Raw genomic sequence first — 25,704 nt, forward strand, 5'->3', positions numbered from 1 at the left:
CAAAATACATAAGAGTTTCTTTAGAGGGGCCCCTAAAATATGTGGATATTTAAGCCATATATACATATATCAAACCAAGTGACATCTGCAAACTAGAAAGCTACACCTTTTCTCTTCTTAGACATTTTTTCCAATTACTTTTAATCAACTGGTGATTCTCACTGCATGTCTAAAGTCACACCTGTCTGTAACCACAGGTGTTTTTCATCAAATTAAACATGGTCCACTAACGTTTGACAATCCAAAGTGTCATATTACTTAAGCATATTGTATAAATAATAGTTTTATAAAACAGTAAAATGTTCTGATTATATTAAAATATCAAATATTGTATTCATTCTATAAAATACACTTGATGTTTTGCTGTCTAATGCAATGACATTCATACTTGGAGTCAGTTGTGTTGGGAAATTTCCCCCCGGTTTCACAAACGAGGCTTAAACTAGTCCCAGACTAAAATGCATGTTTGAGCTGTTTTACCTGTAAGCAACTTGCACTGACATGTCTTAAAATATATCAGTGCCATTGTTTTGTCACGAGCTGCACAGCACACCAATATTGTTTATGAAGTTTATAAAAGCAACTTAAATTTGCCTAAGCCCTAATCCTGGCTTATCTAAGCCCTGTTTGTGAAACCAGGCCCTAGTTAGATTTCAACAAACTTGCAAATTATGACAACTACCATTACAAAACTGCTTTAAAATAGCATATATTTTGAGCAAATTGAGAAAAAAGGAGAGAAAACTAAGATGAGATGACGTCAATCTGTGAAATAGAAACAAACAAACAAACCGTTTGGGTTGTATAAGTCATTATTTAATGGGATTCAATTGAACAGCCATCGTTAAAAAATACAGTTGGACAGAAGATCATAAAACATCCAAATATGTCTGAGAAACATCTTGTTTAATCACCCCAGGCCACAAAACTGCGGGAAATCGACAACGGGCAACAGAGAAAAGAAAACAGGGTTCCTATTCCCCATACAACTGTGAGCCGCATGTTAAAATAACTGCTGAAATCCTTCCTTTCATTATGAACAGTGCATAGGTCTTGAATATTCAGGCTATAACCCTCAACAGTGACAATAAATTGGACAGTTCAGGCTGAATCAAGAAATCCAGAGATGGATGAAATCCTCAGGTGTGTTTTCCTCAGAGTTACACTGATGTGCCCTCTGCAGGTGAAGCTGCTTTATTATCTTCAGGTTTCATAGCAGGGAAGAGAAGCACCTCCTGAAGTAGAGCACATCAATTCATATCAGACCGAGTTTTAATGTCAAACTATCCACAGAATCATCTTTGACTTGATTTATTTACAGGGCTACAGTTCTAATGAAAAGGTGTCATGGTGGGTCATACCTTGATGTTGTTGGAGTCTGTGAGGAACATGGTGAGCCGGTCGATGCCCATGCCCCATCCTGCCGTGGGTGGAAGCCCGTACTCCAAGGCAGTGCAGAAGGTCTCATCAATGAACATCGCCTCATCGTCACCTTCTGCCTTGGCCTGTGGACAAAATATGAACATTCATTCACCTGGAGGTTACTTTCTAACCAAAGCAGCTTGTTAGTGATGTGCCCGAAGCCAATTCTGAATTCGAAGGACAAGTTAGGCTTGCTGCTGTGTACAGTACATCACGTGAATATAGTAGGGAGAAATGACTGACAGGACGATGTCTGAGGATTTGATGTATATATTACCTTTATTTAACCAGAAAGAAAACTCACTGAGATTAAAAATCTCTTTTCCAAGAGCGTCCTGGCCAAGACAAACCGGAGTCAGACAATGATGGAGAGACTCAAGAAGAAGTGACAATATGTAGAATGCAACAGGACATTTCTGAATGGTTAGTAGCTTATGTGTAGTTATCTTCGAGTCCTTGATTAACACATTCTGTCATGATGATCTACACTCACCGGCCACTTTATTAGGTACCCCATGCTAGTAACGGGTTGGACCCCCTTTTGCCTTCAGAACTGCCTCAATTCTTCGTGGCATAGATTCAACAAGGTGCTGGAAGCATTCCTCAGGGAGTTTGGTCCATATTGACATGATGGCATCACACAGTTGCCGCAGATTTGTCGGCTGCACATCCATGATGCGAATCTCCCGTTCCACCACATCCCAAAGATGCTCTTTTGGGTTGAGATCTGGTGACTGTGGAGGCCATTTTAGTACAGTGAACTCATTGTCATGTTCAAGAAACCAATTTGAAATGATTAGAGCTTTGTGACATGGTGGAAGTAGCCATCAGAGGATGGGTACATGGTGGCCATAAAGGGATGGACATGGTCAGAAACAATGCTCAGGTAGGCCGTGGCATTTAAACGATGCCCAATTGGCACTAAGGGGCCTAAAGTGTGCCAGGAAAACATCCCCCACACCATTACACCACCACCACCAGCCTGCACAGTGGTAACAAGGCATGATGGTTCCATGTTCTCATTCTGTTTATGCCAAATTCTGACTCTAACATCTGAATGTCTCAACAGAAATCGAGACTCATCAGACCAGGCAACATTTTTCCAGTCTTCAACTGTTCAATTTTGGTGAGCTCTTGCAAATTGTAGCCTCTTTTTCCTATTTGTAGTGGAGATGAGTGGTACCCGGTGGAGTCTTCTGCTGTTGTAGCCCATCCGCCTCAAGGTTGTGCGTGTGGTGGCTTCACACATGCTTTGCTGCATACCTCGGTTGTAACGAGTGGTTATTTCAGTCACTGTTGCCCTTCTATCAGCTCGAACCAGTCTGGCCATTCTCCTCTGACCTCTGGCATCAACAAGCAGTGATGGGAATAACGGCGTTATAAATAAACGGCGTTACTAACGGCGTTATCTTTTTCAGTAACGAGTAATCAAACGAATTACTGTTTCCCCCGTTACAACGCAGTTACCGTTACTGACAAAAAAAATGTGGCGTTACTATAATTGAACTCACTGAAGCGGCTTTCATCCGAGTAGGCTCTCTCTCCGCCATAGGACCTGCAAAGTTTTTTTCTCTGGTGTGTGTGTGTGTGTGTGTTTATGAGGCGCCGGAGTGGACAAAAGCGAAGCGATTGGCGCGAGCGCGCTCAATGCGCGAGAGAGACCGAATGTGTCCGAGAGCGCGCTCAACAGTTGCGCAAGAGAGACCGAGGGTGTCCGACTCCGAGCATTATATAGTTTGTTTATAAATAAATGACACATATCTGCAACGTTAATTAATTTACAGGGTTATACAAGTAAAATCTAAAAAATTACCGTCAGGTAACGTTCTGTTTAGGTTATAAAATAAACCCGAAAATAACCTGCAGGGAACATTCACAGAAAACATATTTGTTTGACCGGTTGTAAACACGTGCGGCAAACATGTCTAGAATTTGGCTTAAATAATCTCTGATGATGACGTTCGCTATTATAAAAATAAACCCCCAAAATATTATATTTTAGTATTATATATATTTTTTTTTTGGTAAATTGTTCAGTATTATATTAAGAGAGCACTTGTTAAACTGTTTACTTTTGTTAGGAAGAAAATACTCAGGCTACAGTATGTCTACTAGTTGTGAAGTTGTGTAACAGTTTTATCATTTTAATATGCACAAAGAGTATGCATATTTTTTATTATTATTTATTCATTTTTGGTACATTTCTTAAGAAGCATAATTTATTTTTAAACTTATTTGTTGGCCAGTTGGGGTCTGTGCGATATTAAGTAAACCATCTATAATGTTTTATTGTTCTACTATAGTAATGCTAATATTTAGAATAATATATTGAATTTAATAGGCGTCTCTCACATTGTCCCACAGCAACATTAAAATAGTATAAATTATTATTATAAAACATTGAACACTAATCTACACTATTAAGTGTCCATTTCATTAATTTAACATATTTAATACTGGGGGCATCCAAATTATTTGACATAGGCCTATTTGATTTTTTTTTTTTTTTTAAGTAACGCAATAGTTACTTTCTTTGGTAATTAGTTACTTTTATAATGATGTAACTCAGTTACTAACTCAGTTACTATTTGTGAGAAGTAACTAGTAACTATAACTAATTACTTTTTTTAAGTAACATGCTCAACACTGTCAACAAGGCATTTCCGCCCACAGAACTGCCGCTCACTGGATGTTTTTTCTTTTTCGGACCATTCTCTGTAAACCCTAGAGATGGTTGTGCGTGAAAATCCCAGTAGATTAGCAGTTTCTGAAATACTCAGACCAGCCCTTCTGGCACCAACAATCATGCCACGTTCAAAGTCACTCAAATCAACTTTCTTCCCCATACTGATGCTCGGTTTGAACTGCAGGAGATTGTCTTGACCATGTCTACATGCCTAAATGCACTGAGTTGCCGCCATGTGATTGGCTGCTTAGAAATTAAGTGTTAACGAGCAGTTGGACAGGTGTACCTAATAAAGTGGCCGGTGAGTGTATAAATCGCGTTCCGGGGGCAGGGTTTATGTAAATTTTAGGGTTCGTGATGTCACTAACCCGGGAGGAATGTCGTGTAGTCCCTACCAGCAGTTTGTTGTAGTCCTTAAAAAGCAATTTCTTTAAAAGAAAATATTTCCCTTTGCTTTGAACTTTGCAGATGTTGTTTATGCTCAAACAGCAACATTACACACTAACTAAAGTTAAAAAAGTGAAATCATAATCAACCACCCCTTTAATTTAATGCATCCTTACCGAAAAGTATTAATTTCTTTAAAGCAAAATCTTACCCCCAACCTTTGAATGGTAACGTACATGATACAGATATCATGAAAATACTAAATGTAATTGGTCTAACGCAGTGTTTCTCAACCTCTCCTGCAGGGACCCCCTGACAGGCCATGTTTTTGTTTTAACTCTGAAATGGCACACCTGATTCAAGTAATTAAAGGCTTAATGAGTAATTAGAGTAGGAATAGTTCAATTAATCAATTAGTCAACTACTCATTAAGCCTTTAATGACTTGAATCAGGTGTGCCATTTCAGGGTTAAAACAGAAACATGGCCTGTCAGGGGGTCCCTGCAGGAGAGGTTGAGAAACACTGGTCTAACGTGAATGCAAAATAAATTATTTTTTATTAAAATTAGTATACGTCTCAATATAATTACAATAGCCATGCAAATACAGTGCATCAACACAAACCACCAGAGCCAACGGCAAGTGATTGGAATTTTTGCAATAGTTTGATATTTTTAAGGACAAAATTTGAAAACTGAGAAAGTCCCCCGAAATTAAACTTCAGGACAAGATTAACACAGAAAATTAGGTATGTAGCGGAGTTTAGCTTCACCTTAGCCTGCTGCTCGAACAGTTCTCGTTGTCTGACAGGATCGTTCAACTCTGTGTAGGCATTGCAGATCTCCTTCTTCATCACAAAGAGTTCAAAGCGCTCAGTCAGACCTTTCTGTGATCTGTGCCTGAGGAGGAGAGACAGAAAATACATCAGCTGAATGTGTTTGATCAGGGGTGTCCAAACCTGTCCAGAGGAGTTCAGCTCCAAATGGAACTATTTTCAGTAAAATAAATGTAGTATATTTTTGTTCAGTAATATTTTTTCTTTTTTTCTTTGTATTTTGAGAGAATTTCATGGTACTAATTGATATTAATGTGATAATTATGATACTTTTTTTTCCATTGAATATAATAAAATAAAAAAATGTTCCACAATTTCTTTTTTTTTAATTATTTTCAATTAAAGCAGCATTTAATAGAGACACTGCCTTTCAAATATTTTTTTTGAAGGCATATTAGTGCCATCCAGTGGGAGTTCTGTAATGTCATTTTTTTAACCATTAGATTCCTATATAGCTCCATTTAAAAAGGCTTATAAAAGTTGTTTTTAGACAAATACTTATTCTTTATTAAGTTGTGGATTTGGATATACATTTAGACTTCTCAAAGACAACTTTGTAAAGGTTTAGATTTAGTTTGAAATGTTGGTTTGAAGTGTTTTTGCATTAATTTTACTAGTCAAACCTGAACACAGATAAAGACATTTGGTCTATTTTGCACTCTTGATATTTTAGAGTTTCACCCCTCTTTGCTGTGAACTTTTTTCTGCATAGTGAATTATTTGTAGATTGTACACAAAATATTATCTGTATTTTCGTATCTTTGCTAGGGGTGTAACGATATTTGAACCGAACCGAAAAACCGCGATACACCACCTACGATACGTATCGCGATACTCTCATGGCGAACCGAACACGCCCCGCCCCCTGCGGCCCCGCCCAGCCCCGGCTCATTGCACCTCATGCGTTATGTGTACACAACGAATACGGGGCTGTTGCCTAACCACCATTAACCACATATAATCGCAATAAGCTCAGTGTTTTGTTACTTTTGATAATAAGCAAGGTGTAATCTTTCAAATTATGTCTATTTGATCACGAAATGCAAACAATAAATGCCGTTTTGGCGCTCTTAGATGTGGCGTGACAGATATCACTGTATGCATGGCATGCGGCAGCGCGGAGCGCGATCATCTCTTCCTCAGTTACAGAATAAACATGAATGGACACCCGAAGGTATGTTGAAAGATACAGTATACTTACTGAAAGGCATCATAACTTGTGTAAACACTCAATCAGTGTTTCAACAGCGGAAATACGTCAATAAAACGCTTAGTTTTTCACATAGCTTTATATTTACCTCAGGCAAGTCATTCAGTGTCCACAGCTTGCTGGTTTGCTAACTCTTTCACTAAATAAATGCTATATATTAGCCTATATATTATATTTTACTTAACCTGTTTATGATATCTTGATTATTTAATGTATGTTTAAAATAGTTGTCATGAAAATAACAGCAACTGTGTAAATTATTATATGACAATAACAAATTAGAGTAAAAACATGTTAATGCAAAAATTGCCTTATGTGCAGTTTACATGTTTTCATACAATTTGTTATTTGAGTGTTGATTATTATTATATAATTTAGGTTAAAAGTCTAGGCTCTGTTGTTAAGCTTTAATGTTATAGTAATGTGCAAGTAAGGGCTGTAGTTTACAGCATTAGCAGATAATTTTGTTATCCTTGAGAAACGTTTACTTGTAATTGAATTAATTTAAAGACAAGGACACAATTTGTTCATTAAAGCACTGTTTAATAAAAAATAAAAGCAATTTTAGCTTTCTAACCCCCCCCCCCCCCCCCCCCCCCACCCACCCCACCGAAATGAACCGAACCGAACCGAGACCTCAAAACCGTGGGACGAACCGAACCGTCAGGTTTGTGTATCGTTACACCCCTAATCTTTGCGCATTTCTCATTAATTTCCTATGGCGGACATTTTTGACCGTGAACAAAACAAGTGTGAGGTGTTTTTTTTTTTTTTTTTAAACGACCACTTAGCTCCATACTTTTTTTTGGTGGTCACATAGCGACTGCCACAAAAGTCATCAAGTTACGTACCATTCCGATGCAGTAACAATATTACAAATTAACTAGTGAAAAACTAGAAATCAAAGTCAGGCACATACCCTTTTGCTAGAGGACTCATGATCTGTGGATGATCACAGATGAATGTTGGGTTCATGCACTTCACCTCCAGGTAGTCTCCCACCAACTACATGGAAAAATCAACAACAATATGGCAAAATCAGTTTAAAATGTGTACATGTTGATGAACACAAACAACAAAGTACACATCTTTTGTAAATAACCCAACTGTTGTTTATGATATTGAGTTCTTTTGGTGTTAATACATATTTTTGTGAGAAATGTACAATTTCTCTGGACAGATGGTTAACACGGCTGGTCCATGCAGGAATGTCGGACAGGAAATCCAAAGTGTGGGAATATTGATAGGGTAAAGAAAAAGGTGACGCATGACCTCAAACATGACTTATTTAAAACATGCAAGTAGTAGCCTTCATTTTAGCCACCTAACATGGCCGTTAACCTCGAGAAAGGTGCTTATAGGCTATTATAGTTTATGTATTGAATGTAAACAATTGAGAAAGAAAATGGAATGCGTATCAATACGCAAAATCTTCAATTCATTACTGACATTCCTCAAAATATCTTCTTTTGTGTTCAGCAAAAGAACAACTCACTCAGGTTTGGAACAACTTGAGGGTGAGTGATGACAAAATAAAATTTTTTGGGTGAACCATCCCTTTATTTAAAATGTATTAAACAGGTTATCTTTGGGAATCTAAGACAAGTTGGAGGTTATCCTAAGCTTGCGAGGTTATTTACAATGATTTTTAAAAACTTTATAAAGTTTTGTCTTTAGATCAATCTTAAAAAATGTTTTTGGGAATACAAAGCATTCTTAACTTTATATTCAAGTAAGAAAATAAAAAAATAGCAGAATTTTATCTAAAGAATGTTTAGTGAATCCGTTTCCCCGAGCTCTTTTCCATCGCATTTCTATGATAGTGTCAGTTTTTGGCCAGAAGATCATACCTTATCAAGAAGACGAGCAGTCGTCCTAGGAGGAGGGCATTCAACTTCTTTCTGAGCACAAAGGTCGTCTAAGAATTTGCGTGTTTCTGTAAAAAAAAACATGAGTTTTGAGTAAAGCTCCACCGCCCATGTTCGATTATGTCAAGTAATTTTCATGTAGTGATTGAACAGCTCTTCTCTGTGCTCTTATTGACTGTAACCCTCACCATCACTGTCGTAGGTGTCAGGAGCTGGAAACTTCACTCCCAATTCCTTCTCCAGGTCTCGAGTCATGCTGATCCGTCTGAAGGGAGGAGTGAAGTCTATTTCTTGGGCCTGTCCTTCTGGACCATCAGGATGATACGTCACCTTATAGCCTCCGGTAATGTGCTTCACCATTCCTGTGAAAGCACCAAAGAAACGTCACTTGGTGTTTTCAGACACGTTATATAAATGAAGGGATAGTTCACCTAAAAATTACAATTCTCTCATCATTTACTAACCCTCATGCCATCTCCGATGTATATGACTCTTTCTTCAGATAAAAACAAAGAAAGATTTTTAGGAAAATAATCCATCTCTGTGTGTCCATATAATGCATGTGAATGGGTGCCGCGTGTGGGATCACACACACAGTGAATGGGTGTAGTGACCCATACGACCCCAGTGAATCAATGTCTTCTTCACGTGTCACAACTTCCCTCTCATGAACGCTCGTATTACAGTAGACCGTAAGCAATGATTAATAGTTAAAACCGTTAAAGTTAAAAACATTAGTATTTTTCTTACACACATCTAACATTTCACTTTAGAAGACAATGATTCATCCACTGGGGTCGAATGGATTACGGTCATGTCCGCTGTGTGTGGTTTGTCACTTGGCACCAATTCACTTGTGTTTATCTCATGAAAGAAAGTCATAACTCTGTGATGGCCAGAGATCGAGTAAAGGATTATAGATTTTTCATTTTTGGGTGAACTATCCCTTTAAATCATGAACTTACAGAATTATGGTAGTTCAAATACTACTGACGTCAAAATATTCATGTTAAAAGATTTAAATAACCCAAAAATGAGCAATTACTTGCACGCAAGTCGTTTCAAAACCCACAAGACTTCCCTTTATCTTAACACTGATGAAGATATATATTTTTTGAAACCTGAGAGATTTTTGAATCTCAAAGATTCAGTTCATTTCTGAATACCGTTACATTTAAAGGATATTCTGAGTGAGAGGAACATTTATAGTGTTAATAATGTCTGTAAACATTTCGTTTTATATATTTTACATTTCAGAATGTAATAATAAAATGTGACTTATACTCTGATGTCACTTATCTGTTTATTTTTCCTCAATGCAATTTGAACAAGTACTGTCATATTAAAGTAAACACAGAGGTTACTGAAGTCAGCATTTATGCGTTCACTTATACGGTTATGTGCCACGGAAGACAGCGAATTTGTGCGAAGGTGATCTGACGACGCAGACGAGGAGGAAGAGAGCAATGTTTTTCTTGTAGTTTTTCCTTAAGTTTTGCTTGTATAGAGCGGTCACCTTAATATTTAAGCTTATAACTCCGTTCCTTGGCCTCCACTGAGTCTTCCATATTCAAAGAACTACTAGAGTTGAGAAATACTGACTAAATGTTGATCTAGAGTGACGTAAAAGTCAGATAAATTCAGTGACTGTTCAGACTGAGGTCGCTTTGTAAAACATCAGACCTGTATCAGAATTAGGACCACATATGGAAGTGGCCCAAATCAGAATGGTAAATATCAGATCGGAGTCACATGAGCAAAATAAATTGGATTTGGCCCACTTCTGTCTGCAATGTGAACGTAGCCTAACAAACCTGAGAGAAGCTTCTCTGTGATTTCCATCAGGTCATGATAGTCCGCATAAGCCATGTAGAACTCGCATGTGGTGAACTCAGGGTTGTGGGTGAGATCGATGCCTTCATTACGGAACTGACGCCCGATCTCATACACACGGTCGATTCCACCGACTACCAGCATCTGAAACATTGATGAAGGTTAGATATCCAATATAACTCAAGAACTTCAACATTTCAAATCTGAACAGCTGCTGCAGTGACACATTTACCTTATGGTAAAGCTCAGGAGCAATTCTCATATAGAGGTTCATATTGAGCTCATTGTGGTGGGTGATAAAAGGTTTTGCTACAGCTCCACCAGGTATCAGATTCATCATTGGTGTTTCAATCTGTAAAACACATCATAAATGGCAACCAGTAAAACATGGAGCAATTGAAGAAACTTTCTCAGCAGACCATCTCAATCTGCACGATATTGGAAAAAAGTGACATTGCGATTTTTTGTTTTTCAGTTATATATATATATATATATATATATATATAGCGATATGAAAACAATTCTTTCCAAATAGAGCTATTCAAGTCATCTAGTGAAATTAGGCATTCTAGAATGATTGTGGTGATTTTGAAGGGGAGGGAATATGCATTAGGGGTGTAATGGTACATGTATTCGTATTGAACCGTTTCGGTTCGAGGCTTCCGGTTCGGTACGCATACAAACCGAACGATTCCTTGGACCATTTTTCCTGCCGAAAAAAATTCGCGCTGGCGCAACCACCACAACGTTGCGCAACATCAAATGGCAAGTGTAATGAAAGCGGAACGAAACTGCGCTACTCATTATATAGTGCTTAACGGACCATTTATCAGTTCGGACCAGCAACATCTGTGCAGCGCGAGCCGATCTTGATCAAGCGACACTGTTACAACACAGCGCTAAGATCCAGTAAAGAAAACATTTGAATTCGCCACTGAAGTAATAACATCGCTGCGAGATCTAGTGAGAAGCATTCACATTTCTCCGTTATTAACCGTAGATCTCTATTAGATCAAACAGCGCTGACGTGGACACCAGGAGAAATATTGTGCCGTGAATGAACTAGTAATACTTTACGTCCACAGACCAGCAACATTCACCATGGATTCAATATAGTAACACTAAATGTAACCAGTTTGTCTGGAATAGTGAAATGCTTTCAAGTACTTCACACATCTTTTTCCAGCACTTCAAACTCAAATATTATATAAATAAATATATGAAGAGTTCAGATGCAAAAGCCTCTAAGTGCCATTTGAAATTTTCTTCTAGAATGATCATTTTTATGAAGCTTGTATATTTAAGTTCAGTAATTTCACTCAAATGACAATTAATAGGTAATCTTCATTGCCATTTAAGTGAAATTACTGAACTTAAATATACAAGCTTGATAAAAATGATTATTCTAGAAGAAAATTTCAAATGGCTTTTGCATCTGAACTCTTCATATATGTAAATGTTATTTTTAATGTGATGACCAAAACATTATTTGTTCATCCTTCAAAGATGAGACCCATTTATAAACCTGAAAGTTTCAAGATGTAGGAAAACTCACACTTATTTAAAAAATATGGTTTCTTTTAACAAATAGGAAATTTCTCTGGCATTTCTTACTTTTTGCTGTATCGAAAACGTACCGAACCGTGACTTTAAAACCGAGGTACGTACCGAACCGTGATTTTTTGTGTACCGTTACACCCCTAATATGCATAGAACATAATAAACATTACAAGCAAGAATAAATACAATAGAACAAAGATACAAATGTAATAAACAGTGCTTTATGTTTTCAGGTAAGTCTAACAGTATTCCGGTACGGAAATTGACTACTCAAATGTAAAAATAACACTGCATAGTCTTCACTGTATAAATGAAAAATATTTCATCTTTGATAAAGCTACACAAGTGTTTTTCTCTTTGCATTTTGTTGTTTGATTAACATTAATGACAGACAGAAGCAGGTTTATTAGGCTGCTGTCACTTTAAGACTGAATGCACGGATCCAATATAATGATACGCATCTGTTCTCTTGTTTCCGTTTAATTGTTTACATTCACGTGAGCAATAAGCAACTGTGTTTACGAGGATACTCGTAACAATTTTGCATGTATGTGTCCGTTCAAGCACATATAGACGTGAAAGAGGACGGTGTTCGTGTGCTGTCGGCGCGCACAGAAAACAGCACACAAGTTCCGAATTGAGTTCGCTTTCGCATCTTCTTGCGCTCTAATGGTTCAAAATTGATTGAATGTTTAAACTGACAGGACCTAAAACATGTGCAGATGATAAACTTCCACTGTTTGATGGTTAAACTTTGCAATTGATCCCTGAATCACGTATTGAACCATAGTGCAGATCAACTACAATCCCTATGACATCGCACATCCTGCAAAACACAGCACATCACGGATGCACACTGTGATATCAATGCTAAAACTATATATCGTGTAGCCCTAATCTGCACTTCACTTGTTCTTTACAGAGATCTCCCTCTTGTGTCATCCTTACCTCAAGAAACCCAAGCTGGTCCAGAAAACTGCGGAGATAAGTGATAATCTTGGAACGGGTAACAAACTTCTGTCGCACGGTGTCATTAAGAATCAGGTCCAGATATCGCTGTCGGAACCTGGTTTCCTAAAGGAACAATGAATAAACATCAGTACCTGCGACATCATGAATGACGAATGAAGCATTCGATTTGGCAATATCATCAATAAATGCTACTGGCCTCTTGCGTAGTAACAGATGAGTGTGCATACAAAATGAATAATGGAATACAATTTCCCCATCAACCGTTTTTACTCTATTGAACAGATGAAATGCAGCTTTTTATTTATTTTGGAAAGATGAAATCCTTCCGGTGATTGCACTACATAACACACACACACACACACACACAAACACATCGGATGAATTTGCTAATGAGCACTTGGGCATCTCCTGCCAACTGTGTCGATTTGTAAACACTAAAGCTCTGGGAGAAAGTCAATGTCTTTGCACAGTTTTTGCACTACTATTTGCACTACTATTGCACTAACTGATGTCTTAAAAGTATATTATCAAAAAACAGCACTTTAATGAAATAAAGGCCACTTAAGTGTACACTTTTATGACTTTTAAAAGTGCAGATCATGTCAAATTGAAGGGATAGTTCACCCAAAAATGAAAATTCCGTCAGTAGTTACTCACCCTGATGTTGTTCCAACCCCGTAAGACTTTCGTTCATCTTCGGAACACAAATTAAGATATTTTTGATTAAATCTGAGAGCTGGATCACTCCTCCATAGGCTTCTAAGGGATCGAAACTGGCCGGCCCAAAAGTTATGAAAGACATTGTTAAAATAGTCCGAGTGACTACAGTGGCTCAATCTTAAGTTTATCAAGCGACGAGAATACTTTTTGTGCGCAAAAAATAAACAAAAATAACGACTTTAGTCAACTATTCATTTCCTCCTCTGTACCGCCGGGATATTGCGTAAAGCTTCTAGGTTGCACGTCACACGTAGGCTCACTATTGGCCGACGCTGGTCATGTGTGTGGTGTGTGATGTGTGACGTACAACCTAGAAGCTTTGCGTAGTTTCACTACGTGAAATATCACGGCGGTACAGAGGAGGAAATGAATAGTTGAATAAAGTTGTAATTTTTGTTTGCTTTTTGCGCACAAAAAGTATTCTCGTCGCTTGATAAACTTAAAGATTGAGCCACTGTAGTCACTCGGACTATTTTAACGATGTCTTTCATAACTTTTGGGCCGGCCAGTTTCGATCCCTTAAGAAGCCTATGGAGGAGTGATCCAGCTCTCAGATTTAATCAAAAATATCTTAATTTGTGTTCCGAAGAGAAACGAAAGTCTTACGGGGTTGAAACAACATCAGGGCGAGTAACTACTGACAGAATTTTCATTTTTGGGTGAACTATCCCTTTAACATTTTTACTTTATAGTAAATCCTTGTTTTAATAACCTTATGTCAATCTTCTGATGTGTTGACTAACATACTAAAGCACATGTAAAGTACGTGATTATAATTTTAATAGTGTGTAGTAGTGTGTTATTGATTTTACATTTAAAGTTGACCTATTTTAGATGTATTAAATTGCAACATCATTAAATACATGACAAACAAGTTAAGAGAAATTACACTGATAAATGCTTGTCAGCATATTATTATTTAGCATATTTCAAAGACAATAGAAGTAAATATGAAATTACATAAAGATGTTCTTAAGTCCTACAAAAAAAAGCACTAAAGAAGTTAAACTATAATAAACTTTAATTTAAATGTAATTAACATGCAATTATGTGTCTGAAAACATTACATTCAGTTGCATGCACTTAAAGAGCATATTGCAGGTAAAAAAAAATCTAAATTAATATATAACCTTGTATGAAAATACAATATTAAAAAATTTTAAAACGACATAAGGGCACTAACTTAGTAGATAAAGTGAGCGTTTCTTGGACTGCTCGTAAAAACGTCTTTTTTTTCAACATCGCGTCATTTTACGTCACGCTAGGGAGCCTCAGCCTCGGCTCAGTGCAGAGTAGGCTGGTATTCAGTGAGAGCGGCCGTGAGTCAGTGTGTTTTAGGTAGTTTTTGTATTTCAATCTATCATCGTCATGGTAAATTATTGTGTTTGTGGAGGTTGCAAAAACTCCGGCCTGTCAGGACATCGACTCCACAGGTTTCCATAACAAGAAAAAGGACGGTGCTGTATATCTTTCGTGCCTGGTGCGGTGTGTGCAGGTGAAGAGACGGGATTTCTCTTCCGCATCGGCTTCGAGAAACGCGGTCGTGTGTAGCTTTCACTTCAGATCGTGTGTAGCGTTCACTTCAGAAAGGAGGATTATCATCCCGGCGATATGATGGAGTTTAACATGGGATGCCGAAGCAAGAATATTGATCGTCTTATACTGTACCAATGGCATCAAATAGATATAGGTAGTCATGCCCTAAATCATAGGTCGGCAACCCGCGGCTCTAGAGCCGCATGCGGCTCTTAAGCGCCGCCCTAGTGGCTCCCTGGAGCTTTTTCAAAAATTTGAAAATGGAAAGAAATATTTTTTGTTTTAATATAATTTCTGTAGGAGGAAAGGAAAAACATTACATATATTCTTAAAGTTTTTCAACGTTGTAAAAATGTGTATAATAAATATTTAATTTAAACATTTCTGTCAACGAAGAATTTACGTCATAGACTGTGACACACGTGTCAGTCAGATCGGCGTGATGCTAGACCGGTGGCTGACAAACAAACAAAAAACCGGCGGGTGTGTCATGGGCCATGGATCCCAAGGGGAAAAAGAGAAAGATAGCTGAGCACTCCCAACGCAATAGAGTGCGGCGCGGGACTAGATTTGATGGCCAAGTGCGAGCGCGGGCGCGGGCGGTAATGCACTCACTGTACTAAAACAAAATAGAAACGATTTACAGGCCAGAATTTCTATTCATAACGTGTTCGCAGCTTTGAGCGATATAGCCAATCACAGACATATTTGTTGATTTCTTGAACGCAATGGCCAATCAGAAGCATTTAAGATAGACTCCCCTCACCGCTCAAAACTGATGTTTTTGTTCAGTGCTGAATTCTGTATGCTGGCAAATCCTCTAATTATAACGAACAAAGTGTGGATATTATGAAAGATTCATTGTGCAGTCAGCTTCATTGATAATAACAGAGATGTGTGAGATCGCGATGAACTGTCAGCTTTTTAGGAATTATTAAGAGAGCGCGCATTCAGTCATGGCAAACCATGCACGCAGTAAACTGCTTGCTTTTATGTTAAATTAACGGGTTTTTTGTGTTTTAATGCTTTAATAACAAATAATTTATCAGGAGGATGTATGGTGGCGACACGTAGGCTAACTTGAAAGTATTTGGAGGTACAGAAAAAAGTGTATTTGCGGGCGGGAGCGGGACAAAACATAAATGTTGCGGGCGGGAGAAAGAAAGTTGAGAACGTCAGTTATAACGACCCACGCATTAAAAAATGGTCGGGTTAAAATCGGGATCGGGCTCATAATTACGTTTAATGTGTCGGGCCGGGCCGGGCTTGATTTTTTGGGCCCGATCTAAGCTCTAATTTGTAGCCTACTTATCATTTTGATACTAATAAAGCTAATATAACACTTACAGCATGTGTTGCCTTCATTATAAGGCTTATATAAAGCTTTTAATTTTTTTGCGGCTCCAGACAGATTATTATTATTTTTTTGGGTCCAATAATGGCTCTTTCAACATTTTGGGTTGCCGACCCCTGCCCTAAATAGAGGCAACTTGTAATTGAAAAACAAAATTACTAGGTTGTTTAAATATTAAAATCTTTAATTTTCTGTTTATGTTATAACCCAGGTGAAAAATATGTTTTAAAAATGTACTTGAGTATATTTCTATTGTAAGTTACTAAAATCACACTCAAGTATAGGTTTTATACATTTAATAGTATAAATCTACCCTAAACATACTAATGTCTGCTGGCCTGATATATGATGGTAATAATCTGTCCAATATTGTGAGCACAGTGTATATCGTTAGCGAACGTGTATCTATAACCACGTCTCTCACCAAGACACCTGTCCTGTTCTCCACTGGTTCTCCTCACACCACAACTCAATTTGTCTCTGACCGTTCTGTCTAACATTAATCCTGGCCTGTCCCCGCTCTCTTGGCAGCATAGCAGGCTCATAATTGTATGTCTGTGGTCCGTCATACGAGTAAGTATTTCCTCAGCGTCCGAAATGTCATTGCGATCCATTGTTTTCCTGTTGTTTGAATCGACCGCTCTCCCGCCCGTTACGTCACGCCCGCCACACCCATTTTCAGACGCGGAAGTAAAATTCTCTCACAAAAACGACTCCAGAAGCTTCTGTAGCGTATTTATAAGAATATTTTAAAGAAAATCTAGTTCCTACATTATTTTTCTATACATTGACTCGTTGGGTCCTCTAACCTGCAATATGCCCTTTAAGTATATTCTTTTAAAAGTAATACAAACTTTTTAATAAGCATATTAAGTCCCAGTCAGTTGCATATATTCGTTTTTGCTGTGCTGCTGTACTGGCACTAAATTGTACCCCTAAATACCAGAGTCAAAGGGTGTGCTGAAAACGAAGGGTAAAACCTAAAGAGAGTTTAAAGGAACTAGTCTTTACCTTGTCTTTCAGGCCGAAGTGAAGGTGGGGAAGCATATGAAGGCACGGAGACAACAGCGTCATCTCCACTGGGAGGATGCTCAACTCGCCCTTCTTTGTCTTGCCAGGGTTCCCCCGGACACCAATGATGTCCCCGCGCCTTAATTTGTTGTTAATGTGCACAAAATCTTCTTCTGATTTGTAGTTCCTAAGAATAAATAACAAAACACAGGTTAAGTTATTACGTCAAAATGTGAAATGCCTGTGAAACGTGATGCCGTAGAGTGCAAATCCGACCTGGAGTTGGCCATGACCTGCAGCTTGACCCCTTCTCCTCGCAGGTCATAGAACAGCAGCTTGGCACCCGAAGCCCTCTTAGCGTGGACACGACCTTTCAATCAAGCAAAAACACAAAGGCACAAAATAAGGAAAGAATCTAAATGTTTTTTAAAACGATGTTTTAGATCAAGCAGCAGAAATGTCTCTTTTTGTTAAAGAAACATTCATTCTTGAATCACATTTCTAGGTGGATGAAATTTGCGTTGTGCGTTACCAACGGTCTAGTTCCGGCAGAAGAGTGACCTTTGACCCGATGTATTGACGAATGCGGAAGCGCAAAATGATAGAGCAAAATAAAACATGGGAACGAATTAGAAGTCTAAAATGAGAATGATTTTAAAGAGAAATGTGAGAGGAGCTTGAGTTTGAACCGGGAGAGGAATCTACTCTCACTTTATGCTGGGTAAGCACTACAACATGTTGAATATGTACGATCAGAAATTAGCTCTGGAGATTATCACGTGAAACGAAACAATATCCATTCAGAAAGCGAGCTGACGGAAGACTCGCCACCAGCTCGCACTGTGACAGGTAAAGTTCATGTTCACACCGTCTCCACGACTTCATTAAATATGTTTTCTTTTTTTCCCCCCACAAATTTTCTGTAAAAAGCAGTCTATACACCATTTCTTCTTGCCTGTCGTCCGCCATGTTTGTTTACTTTAAAGTCACGTTTGATGCGGGAGATTTTGCAGTGTTTCCTGTGTTCAAAGGCTGGACTCTTTGTGAACGGAATCTGTTAGTGTGTGTGTTGTTCTTTCCTGATCACATCATGGCACTTCACACACTAGAGGAACAAAACGGTTAAATTTATGATTTCTTATCGTCATGTTTGTGGTCTCTCACATTTTGAAATTTTTTTAGTGTGGCCCCATCTTAAGCTTACACCACTCCTACATCCTACGTCATGCGTCAGGTCAGAGGTCACTCTTCCGCCGGAACTAGACTCGCGTACGACCGTTACCGGAAGCCAGTGATTATAGTTTTTAAAGTTATAACTATGAATATTTTTCTCACAAAAACAGATGGATGTGCTTTTTTGGGCTTAAAAAAAAGAAGAGGTCACATTCACTCTCATTATAAAGCTTGGAAGAGCCAGGATATTTTTTTTTATATTAACTGAGTTTGAACCGCGAGAAGCGTCTACTTTCACCTAAGCTTATGCTATTGGGTCAGAGGTCGCTCTTCCAACCGGAACTAGACTCACGTACCAGAAGCCAGTGATTATAATTTATAAAGTTATAAATATGGATATTTTTCTCACAAAACGCATCGCTTCTCTTCAGAAGGCCTTTATTAACCCCCCGGAGCCGTATGGATTACATTTTATGATGGATGGGCATCAAAATCTAAGGTAGCATTATAAAGCTTGGATAAAGCTTGTATTATAGTATTATAAAGCTTGGATATTTTCTTCCTATAACTCCGATTGTGTTTGGCTGAAAGAAGGAAGTCACTAGGGCTGCAGCTATCGATTCTTTTTGTAATCGATTAATCTAGCACTTAATCGATCGATTAATCGAGTAATCGGATAAAACACTTTTTTGTGTTTATAAACAACCAAAACAAATAATGCATAACGAAAATGATGTGGCTGTAAAATGATCAAGCATTTGGCTTTTATTTATTAAAAAAAACCTGGTATTTATTCCAACTCCAACATTTGGCTCCAAACATAAGCCTATTTATTGCAATTTTTACCCATTTAGTAGAAGTGCCAACAATATTCTATGCTCAATTACTTTGGTAGCCGATTAAAATGTCTTCCCCAAAAGTACGAGTGGATTTGGAGAAGCAGGTTGGGGAATTTCATTTTTTGTTGTTGTCTGTAACTATTTGGAAGACGTGACATACGAACAAGATCTCGCAAAGACTGCAATACAATATTTGTTCCTCCATCAAGTCGCGGTGTATACAGAGAATGCATGCTGAAATTATTGTTGCGTGGCTACATAAAAGTTTAAGCATATGTGATGTATTGCCGCAATTGATCTGACTGGCGCATGAGAGAGACGAGGGTGCGTGCGTGCGTGTGTGTGTGTGAAGGGGTTCTTTTTTTAGGCTATACTCTCTTGCAATTGAACGTGAATACGTTTACTACTTAAAAACATCAAAGCTAAACATCATATCTAATCAAACCGCATCACGACATCGCTACAAATACAGTATGGGATTAAAATCAGTGAACATTAGGGGTGTAACGATATTTGAACCGAACCGAAAAACCGCGATACACCACCCACGATACGTATCGCGATACTCTCATGGCGAACCGAACACGCCCCGCCCCCTGCTGCCCCGCCCAGCCCCGGCTCATTGCACCTCATGCGTTATGTGTACACAACGAATACGGGGCTGTTGCCTAACCACCATTAACCACATATAATCGCAATAAGCTCAGTGTTTTGTTACTTTTGATAATAAGCAAGCTGTAATCTTTCAAATTATGTCTATTTGATCACGAAATGCAAACAATAAATGCCGTTTTGGCGCTCTTAGATGTGGCGTGACAGATATCACTGTATGCATGCGGCAGCGCGGAGCGCGATCATCTCTTCCTCAGTTACAGAATAAACATGAATGGACACCCGAAGGTATGTTGAAAGATACAGTATACTTACTGAAAGGCATCATAACTCGTGTAAACACTCAATCAGTGTTTCAACAGCGGAAATACGTCAATAAAACGCTTAGTTTTTCACATAGCTTTATATTTACCTCAGGCAAGTCATTCAGTGTCCACAGCTTGCTGGTTTGCTAACTCTTTCACTAAATAAATGCTATATATTAGCCTATATATTATATTTTACTTAACCTGTTTATGATATCTTGATTATTTAATGTATGTTTTAAATAGTTGTCATGAAAATAACAGCAACTGTGTAAATTATTATATAACAATAACAAATTAGAGTAAAAACATGTTAATGCAAAAATTGCCTTATGTGCAGTTTACATGTTTTCATTCAATTTGTTATTTGAGTGTTGATTATTATCATTTAGCCTAAAAGTCTAGGCTCTGTTGTTAAGCTTTAATGTAGTAATGTGCAAGTAAGGGCTGTAGTTTACAGCTTAGCAGATAATTTTGTTATCCTTGAGAAACGTTTACTTGTAATTGAATTAATTTAAAGACAAGGACACAATTTGTTCATTAAAGCACTGTTTAATAAAAAATAAAAGCAATTTTAGCTTTCTAAACCCCCCCACCCCACCGAAATGAACCGAACCGAACCGAGACCTCAAAACCGTGGGACGAACCGAACCGTCAGGTTTGTGTATCGTTACACCCCTAGTGAACATCAATGTATCATAGGCTTATGGTGTGTTCACACCGAACACAAATTTAATTATTTGCGCGAGTAGATTACATACAAAGTCAATGCAAAGACGCCAATAGACGCATCATTCGCGCCGGGCGTCGCGACTGACGCGAATTGGGCGGCGCGTTTGCCACGAACATGTTCCGCGCAAGTTGAAAAATTGGAACTCGAGCGAATGTTCAAGCGTCTAACTAGACGCGATAAACGCGTATTTGACGCTCTATCCGCGTTTGGTGTGAACACACCATTAGTTTACCTTGTTTCAGCGACGCTTGGTGAAACAGCACGGAGTGGATGTTTTTGGTTCAGATGCTGAATCATTGAAGTCGTACTGTTGTGGTATGCCAGGTCTACTTTCCAGTTGACACTTTGCACCTTGTTCTCTTCCTTTTTAAGTATGTAATGATCCTAAACTTTAGACATTCTCTGCCGTTTATGGACATCTTTACTCTCCGCCATCGCGCCAATTAAATTAAAAATGTATCACGCGCTATAGTATAGATCCCTGCGCGTATAGTGCGCGTCATAGGAATTTAACGAGGCTTCGAGGCAGAGTTTTTGCCTCGAGGAATTTTCGTAATCGAGTTAATCGAGTAACTCGATGAATCGTTTCAGCCCTAGAAGTCACATACACCTAGGATTGCTTGAGGGTGAGTGAATTATCATTTTCATTTTTGGGTGAGCTATCTCTTTAAAAAACAAGAAGAAAACATTTACCTGATAAATTGAGGACAACATCAGTCAAGTGGTCCCCTGGCTGAAGGTGGCTATATCGCTCAATGAACTCCATAAGCGACAAGTCCACATTGAACTTGTGAGGGTACGGGTCTTCAGCTGTTCCCTTCAAGGCTTGAATGGCTTGTGAACGGATCTTGAAGTATTGCTGTATTGGAAACAAGAGAGGCAAGATAAATCAGTCACAATTGATTCTGAATTTGAGTGCCAGAAGTATGACTTCCATAATCAATACCCAACATACATTTGGGTCCAGGGTTTCCTCATCGGCCCCAAATGCATTTTGCTGTGGCTTGTCATTGGTCTCCTGTTCCTGCTGTTCTTTGACCTTGGCTTCCTTCTCAGCTGCCTTCTTCTCAGCTTTCATGCGCCTTTTCAACTCACTAAAGACATATAGGGTTAGAACGAAGCTCAGACGCCACGCGGAGAAACACTACTAGCATTGGTGTTGCGCAGCTGGCACATTCATGCTGTGGAAGTCTCTAACAAGCAATATTTTTTAGTGACAAAAGGTTGGTCGCTTTTCGCATTAAATGGAAAGACCACCAACCTTTTGTCACTTCTCCAGCGACTCCCTTGAATAAGCAAAGGCAGGCTTTGTGAACTGGGAAGAGCAAACGTCTGCGCCCTGAACGCTTGCAGCCTGCATATTCTGACCAGAGTCAACATGATGCGAACGCCCTATTTGATGAATCAAAAAAAAAAATTAGGGTCAGATTTATTGCACCCTTACAGAAACGTACCATGGTACAAGAATTATATTATATGGTGATGATACCATGGTAGCCTCCTATGGTATTAGTTATCACTATCATAAATGCATAATGGTATCATTGTTGTTGTTTTTTTTTTAATAATGTTGATGGTAATACTTTACAATAATGTCCCATTAGTTAATGCAATGACTCTTACATTTGTCTCAGTATGTATCTATTAAATATTATTAACAGATACAACTTTTTAATTTAATAATGTAATAGCAAATGTTACTATTAACATTAAGAGTAATAAATGCTTTCGAATTTTTTTTCATTGTTAGGCCACGCTGTTAACTAATGTTAACAAAACCTTACTGTAAAATGTTACCATGTGAAGAAATTCTAGAATAATAATACTGCGATTATGAAATACTTTCTCGTCCTGGCAGATGAAACAGCTAACTTAAACTTACTCTATAGAGAGAGAGAGAGAGAGAGAGAGAGAGAGAGAGAGAGAGAGAGAGAGAGAGAGAGAGAGAGAGAGAAACAGCTGACCACTCGTTCTTTTGAGTCTGATATTTCCAATGAATCATTTGAATCGGTTCAATAATAAGAATCTCTTTAGCTGAATTCGAAACGGCATTATAATGAAACTAAGTTACTTCTGTTGTAAGAATAGTATCCTAGCATGCTAGTCCGAATTCAGCATGACCTGAAAACCGATAGTGAAAGCATTCAGACAATACTTAGACTGATAAGGCGAAAAACAAGATACTTTAATAGCCTAATCGCAGGGACGTTACAATAAGATATATTGACGAAGTCACGACGTAAAATAATTGCCGAATCGGTTCTTTGAAATACTGGGTAACGGAAAATTCTGACCTCTCATGAGCGAATACGCCATTAGCTTTCTGTAGACCCGCTAAGGAATTATGGGGAAGGAAGTTGTCATTTGGAAGAATACATGCAACCGGCTGTGCAATTTTAGGATTTACGAGCATAAACGAGATTCGCGAGAATGCTGGCGAGAGAATTATCGGCACAAACACTAGGAATCAAAAAACTCTTGTCAGTCAATCGCGTTCACGCGGATCTAACCACGTTGCCCAACATGCGTTTAACCCGAATCTCACAGCAGTGAAATTCACGCTAAGCCATACAATCCACACAAGCAAACTTATGTTTAGCGTTTCGTACAGGATAAGCATAATGCTATAAATATGTATGTACTTTTTGCTGAGTTTGTCTCCATCCACGACAGCTCCGTCTGCCATCTTCTTCTCCGCGCTCTTCCGCCAAACACACACACACACACACACACACACACAGCGGTAGCTAGATATACAACACAGCAGCAATACACTAGCTAATATTCAACCACATTTCAGCGTAAAAGTACCGTTGCATCAGTCACTTTCTCTTCTAATGATTTATTTTATAAATATTTGCATGTTAACATTAACAACACCAAGAGAAATGTTCATTCATAATAATATTAAAACGAATAACACAATATTACACAAACTAATGGTTAAATGGTGGTTAATTGTTAAATGATGAAACTGTAAAATATAAATAAATATAAAAAAAAAAATTTAACAAAACAAACACACACACACACACACACAATACTTCCTCAATAATATTTGAAGACCCTTTCCGCATGGTCACTTCCACTTATGACATTTTCTGTCATGTTGCATCAGTTCTTGTAATTCTACTATTTCACCCATTAAATTTGAGGCACAAATTAACCCTCCTATTATTGTGATTTAAATTTGTGAAATGTATCAGTATTTAACCTGTTAATATTTAATTCTGTGAATTAAAATAGGCCTACAGCTACACATAGATCTCTTTTGAAGTAGTGTTAATATATCATTAGTGCTGTCAAATCGATTAATCGCATCTAACAAAAAAAAATATTTTATATATAAATATATATATACACATCATTTTTTCTTACAATATATATATATATATGTAAGCGTATATAAAAATTTAAGCGAAACTGTTTTAAAAAGTGGAAAACTACAGGCCGTTGAATTATTAGAAAAACAATCCACAACCGAGGTGGTAATGCGGTAATGCAAACAACGCCGCTTAGCTGTTTTAAATTAGTAAATTACTACGGCTGCGTCTGAAAACGTAGGCAACCTGACTTGTTGCCTCGTTGCCCTTTCAGGCAGTGACTTTGCAGGCAGCGTCTGCGCGCGAAGGTACCTCACGAAACTGATTTCAGACAGACTTCTGAGGCAGCGTAACAGTTTAATGATCTACAGCAAAATAGAGAGAGAGCTTTAGTGAAAACTAAGTGAATATTTAATGACTACCGTAGAAATGTATCGCTAGAAATGACATCGTAAGTCGAGTCTGGTCTTGTCTAATCATTTTTAGGTGACTGAATGAAGTGCAATGAAGAAGCAGAATCTGTTGGCTGAGAGCAGTGACCTCTATTGCTCAGAAAACCTTACTGCAGTTCTCTTTCATTGCAAACACAGGACATATGAATAATAAAGTATTACTTCTGTAATTATTATTAGTTATTAGTATTAATAGTTATTTAATCCTAACTTCAATTTAAATAACCTTGTTTTCCTTTTAGGCCGATCACAGCGACAGAAAATAAAATTGAATCCTTTCCGTGGGTCTAGTCTTTCCATGATCTGTTTGTTTGAGTTTTAATTCAGGTCTCTGATGGAGTAGAATTGGTGTAGATGTCACAACAAAACTAGAAATGCAGTCCTGAAACTGCAGTACTTCTTGCAGGAAGGATATAGTATTGATTTTCAGAACCAAATAAATGATTGACAACAAGATTCTGTAATTACTTTTATTTAACCTATTTTTATTGATACATAGCCGCATAACATTTACGGGAAAATAGCTGCAAGAGTAAAAATGCCCCAACAAAAGCAAAATGCTTCTATATGATTTTTTTTTGTAGCCTTAAGTGTCACAATTATGTCAGAAGTAATATGTTATCATCACAACAGAAACTTCCAAATCAGACAACAACACAATAGAGCAAACTGACACATAAAAGTATATTGCCATAAGACTGACATAATATTGACATTCTTTATGGCACATTAGGAATTCTCATACATTAATAAGCAGCAGAACCGTAACAAAGAATAAATTCCAACTGAATATGCACTCAGTCTAACTGCATATCAGTTTAAACAAAAATTTAAAAAGAAGCATATTAAATAAAAGAATTGTGTTTATTGTGA

General features: G+C 37.9%; 1 protein-coding gene across 2 annotated transcripts; it reads right to left on the reverse strand.

The window, feature by feature from the left end:
- Positions 1-1,085: 1,085 nt before the first annotated feature.
- Positions 1,086-23,792, reverse strand: kars1 (lysyl-tRNA synthetase 1). Of its 2 annotated transcripts, XM_056265826.1 has the most exons (15): positions 23,699-23,782; positions 22,318-22,448; positions 22,012-22,150; positions 21,750-21,915; positions 17,671-17,764; positions 17,395-17,581; positions 12,750-12,875; positions 10,474-10,593; positions 10,223-10,385; positions 8,597-8,770; positions 8,391-8,476; positions 7,460-7,545; positions 5,268-5,394; positions 1,362-1,505; positions 1,086-1,235 (listed from the first exon to the last, which is right to left on the reverse strand). In XM_056265826.1, exons 2-15 carry the CDS (start codon positions 22,434-22,436, stop codon positions 1,161-1,163), a joined length of 1,806 nt encoding a protein of 601 aa, XP_056121801.1. In that variant the 5' UTR covers positions 22,437-22,448; positions 23,699-23,782; the 3' UTR covers positions 1,086-1,160. The 2 variants fall into 2 exon arrangements, with proteins under 2 accessions (XP_056121801.1, XP_056121802.1); XM_056265827.1 differs by lacking the exon at positions 22,318-22,448 and having other exon boundaries at positions 23,699-23,792.
- Positions 23,793-25,704: the final 1,912 nt, after the last annotated feature.

Source organism: Rhinichthys klamathensis, unplaced genomic scaffold (assembly GCF_029890125.1).
Source record: "Rhinichthys klamathensis goyatoka isolate OS25496 unplaced genomic scaffold, OSU_Roscu_1.1 h1tg000240l_1, whole genome shotgun sequence".
NCBI classification, from domain to species: Eukaryota; Metazoa; Chordata; class Actinopteri; order Cypriniformes; family Leuciscidae; genus Rhinichthys; species Rhinichthys klamathensis.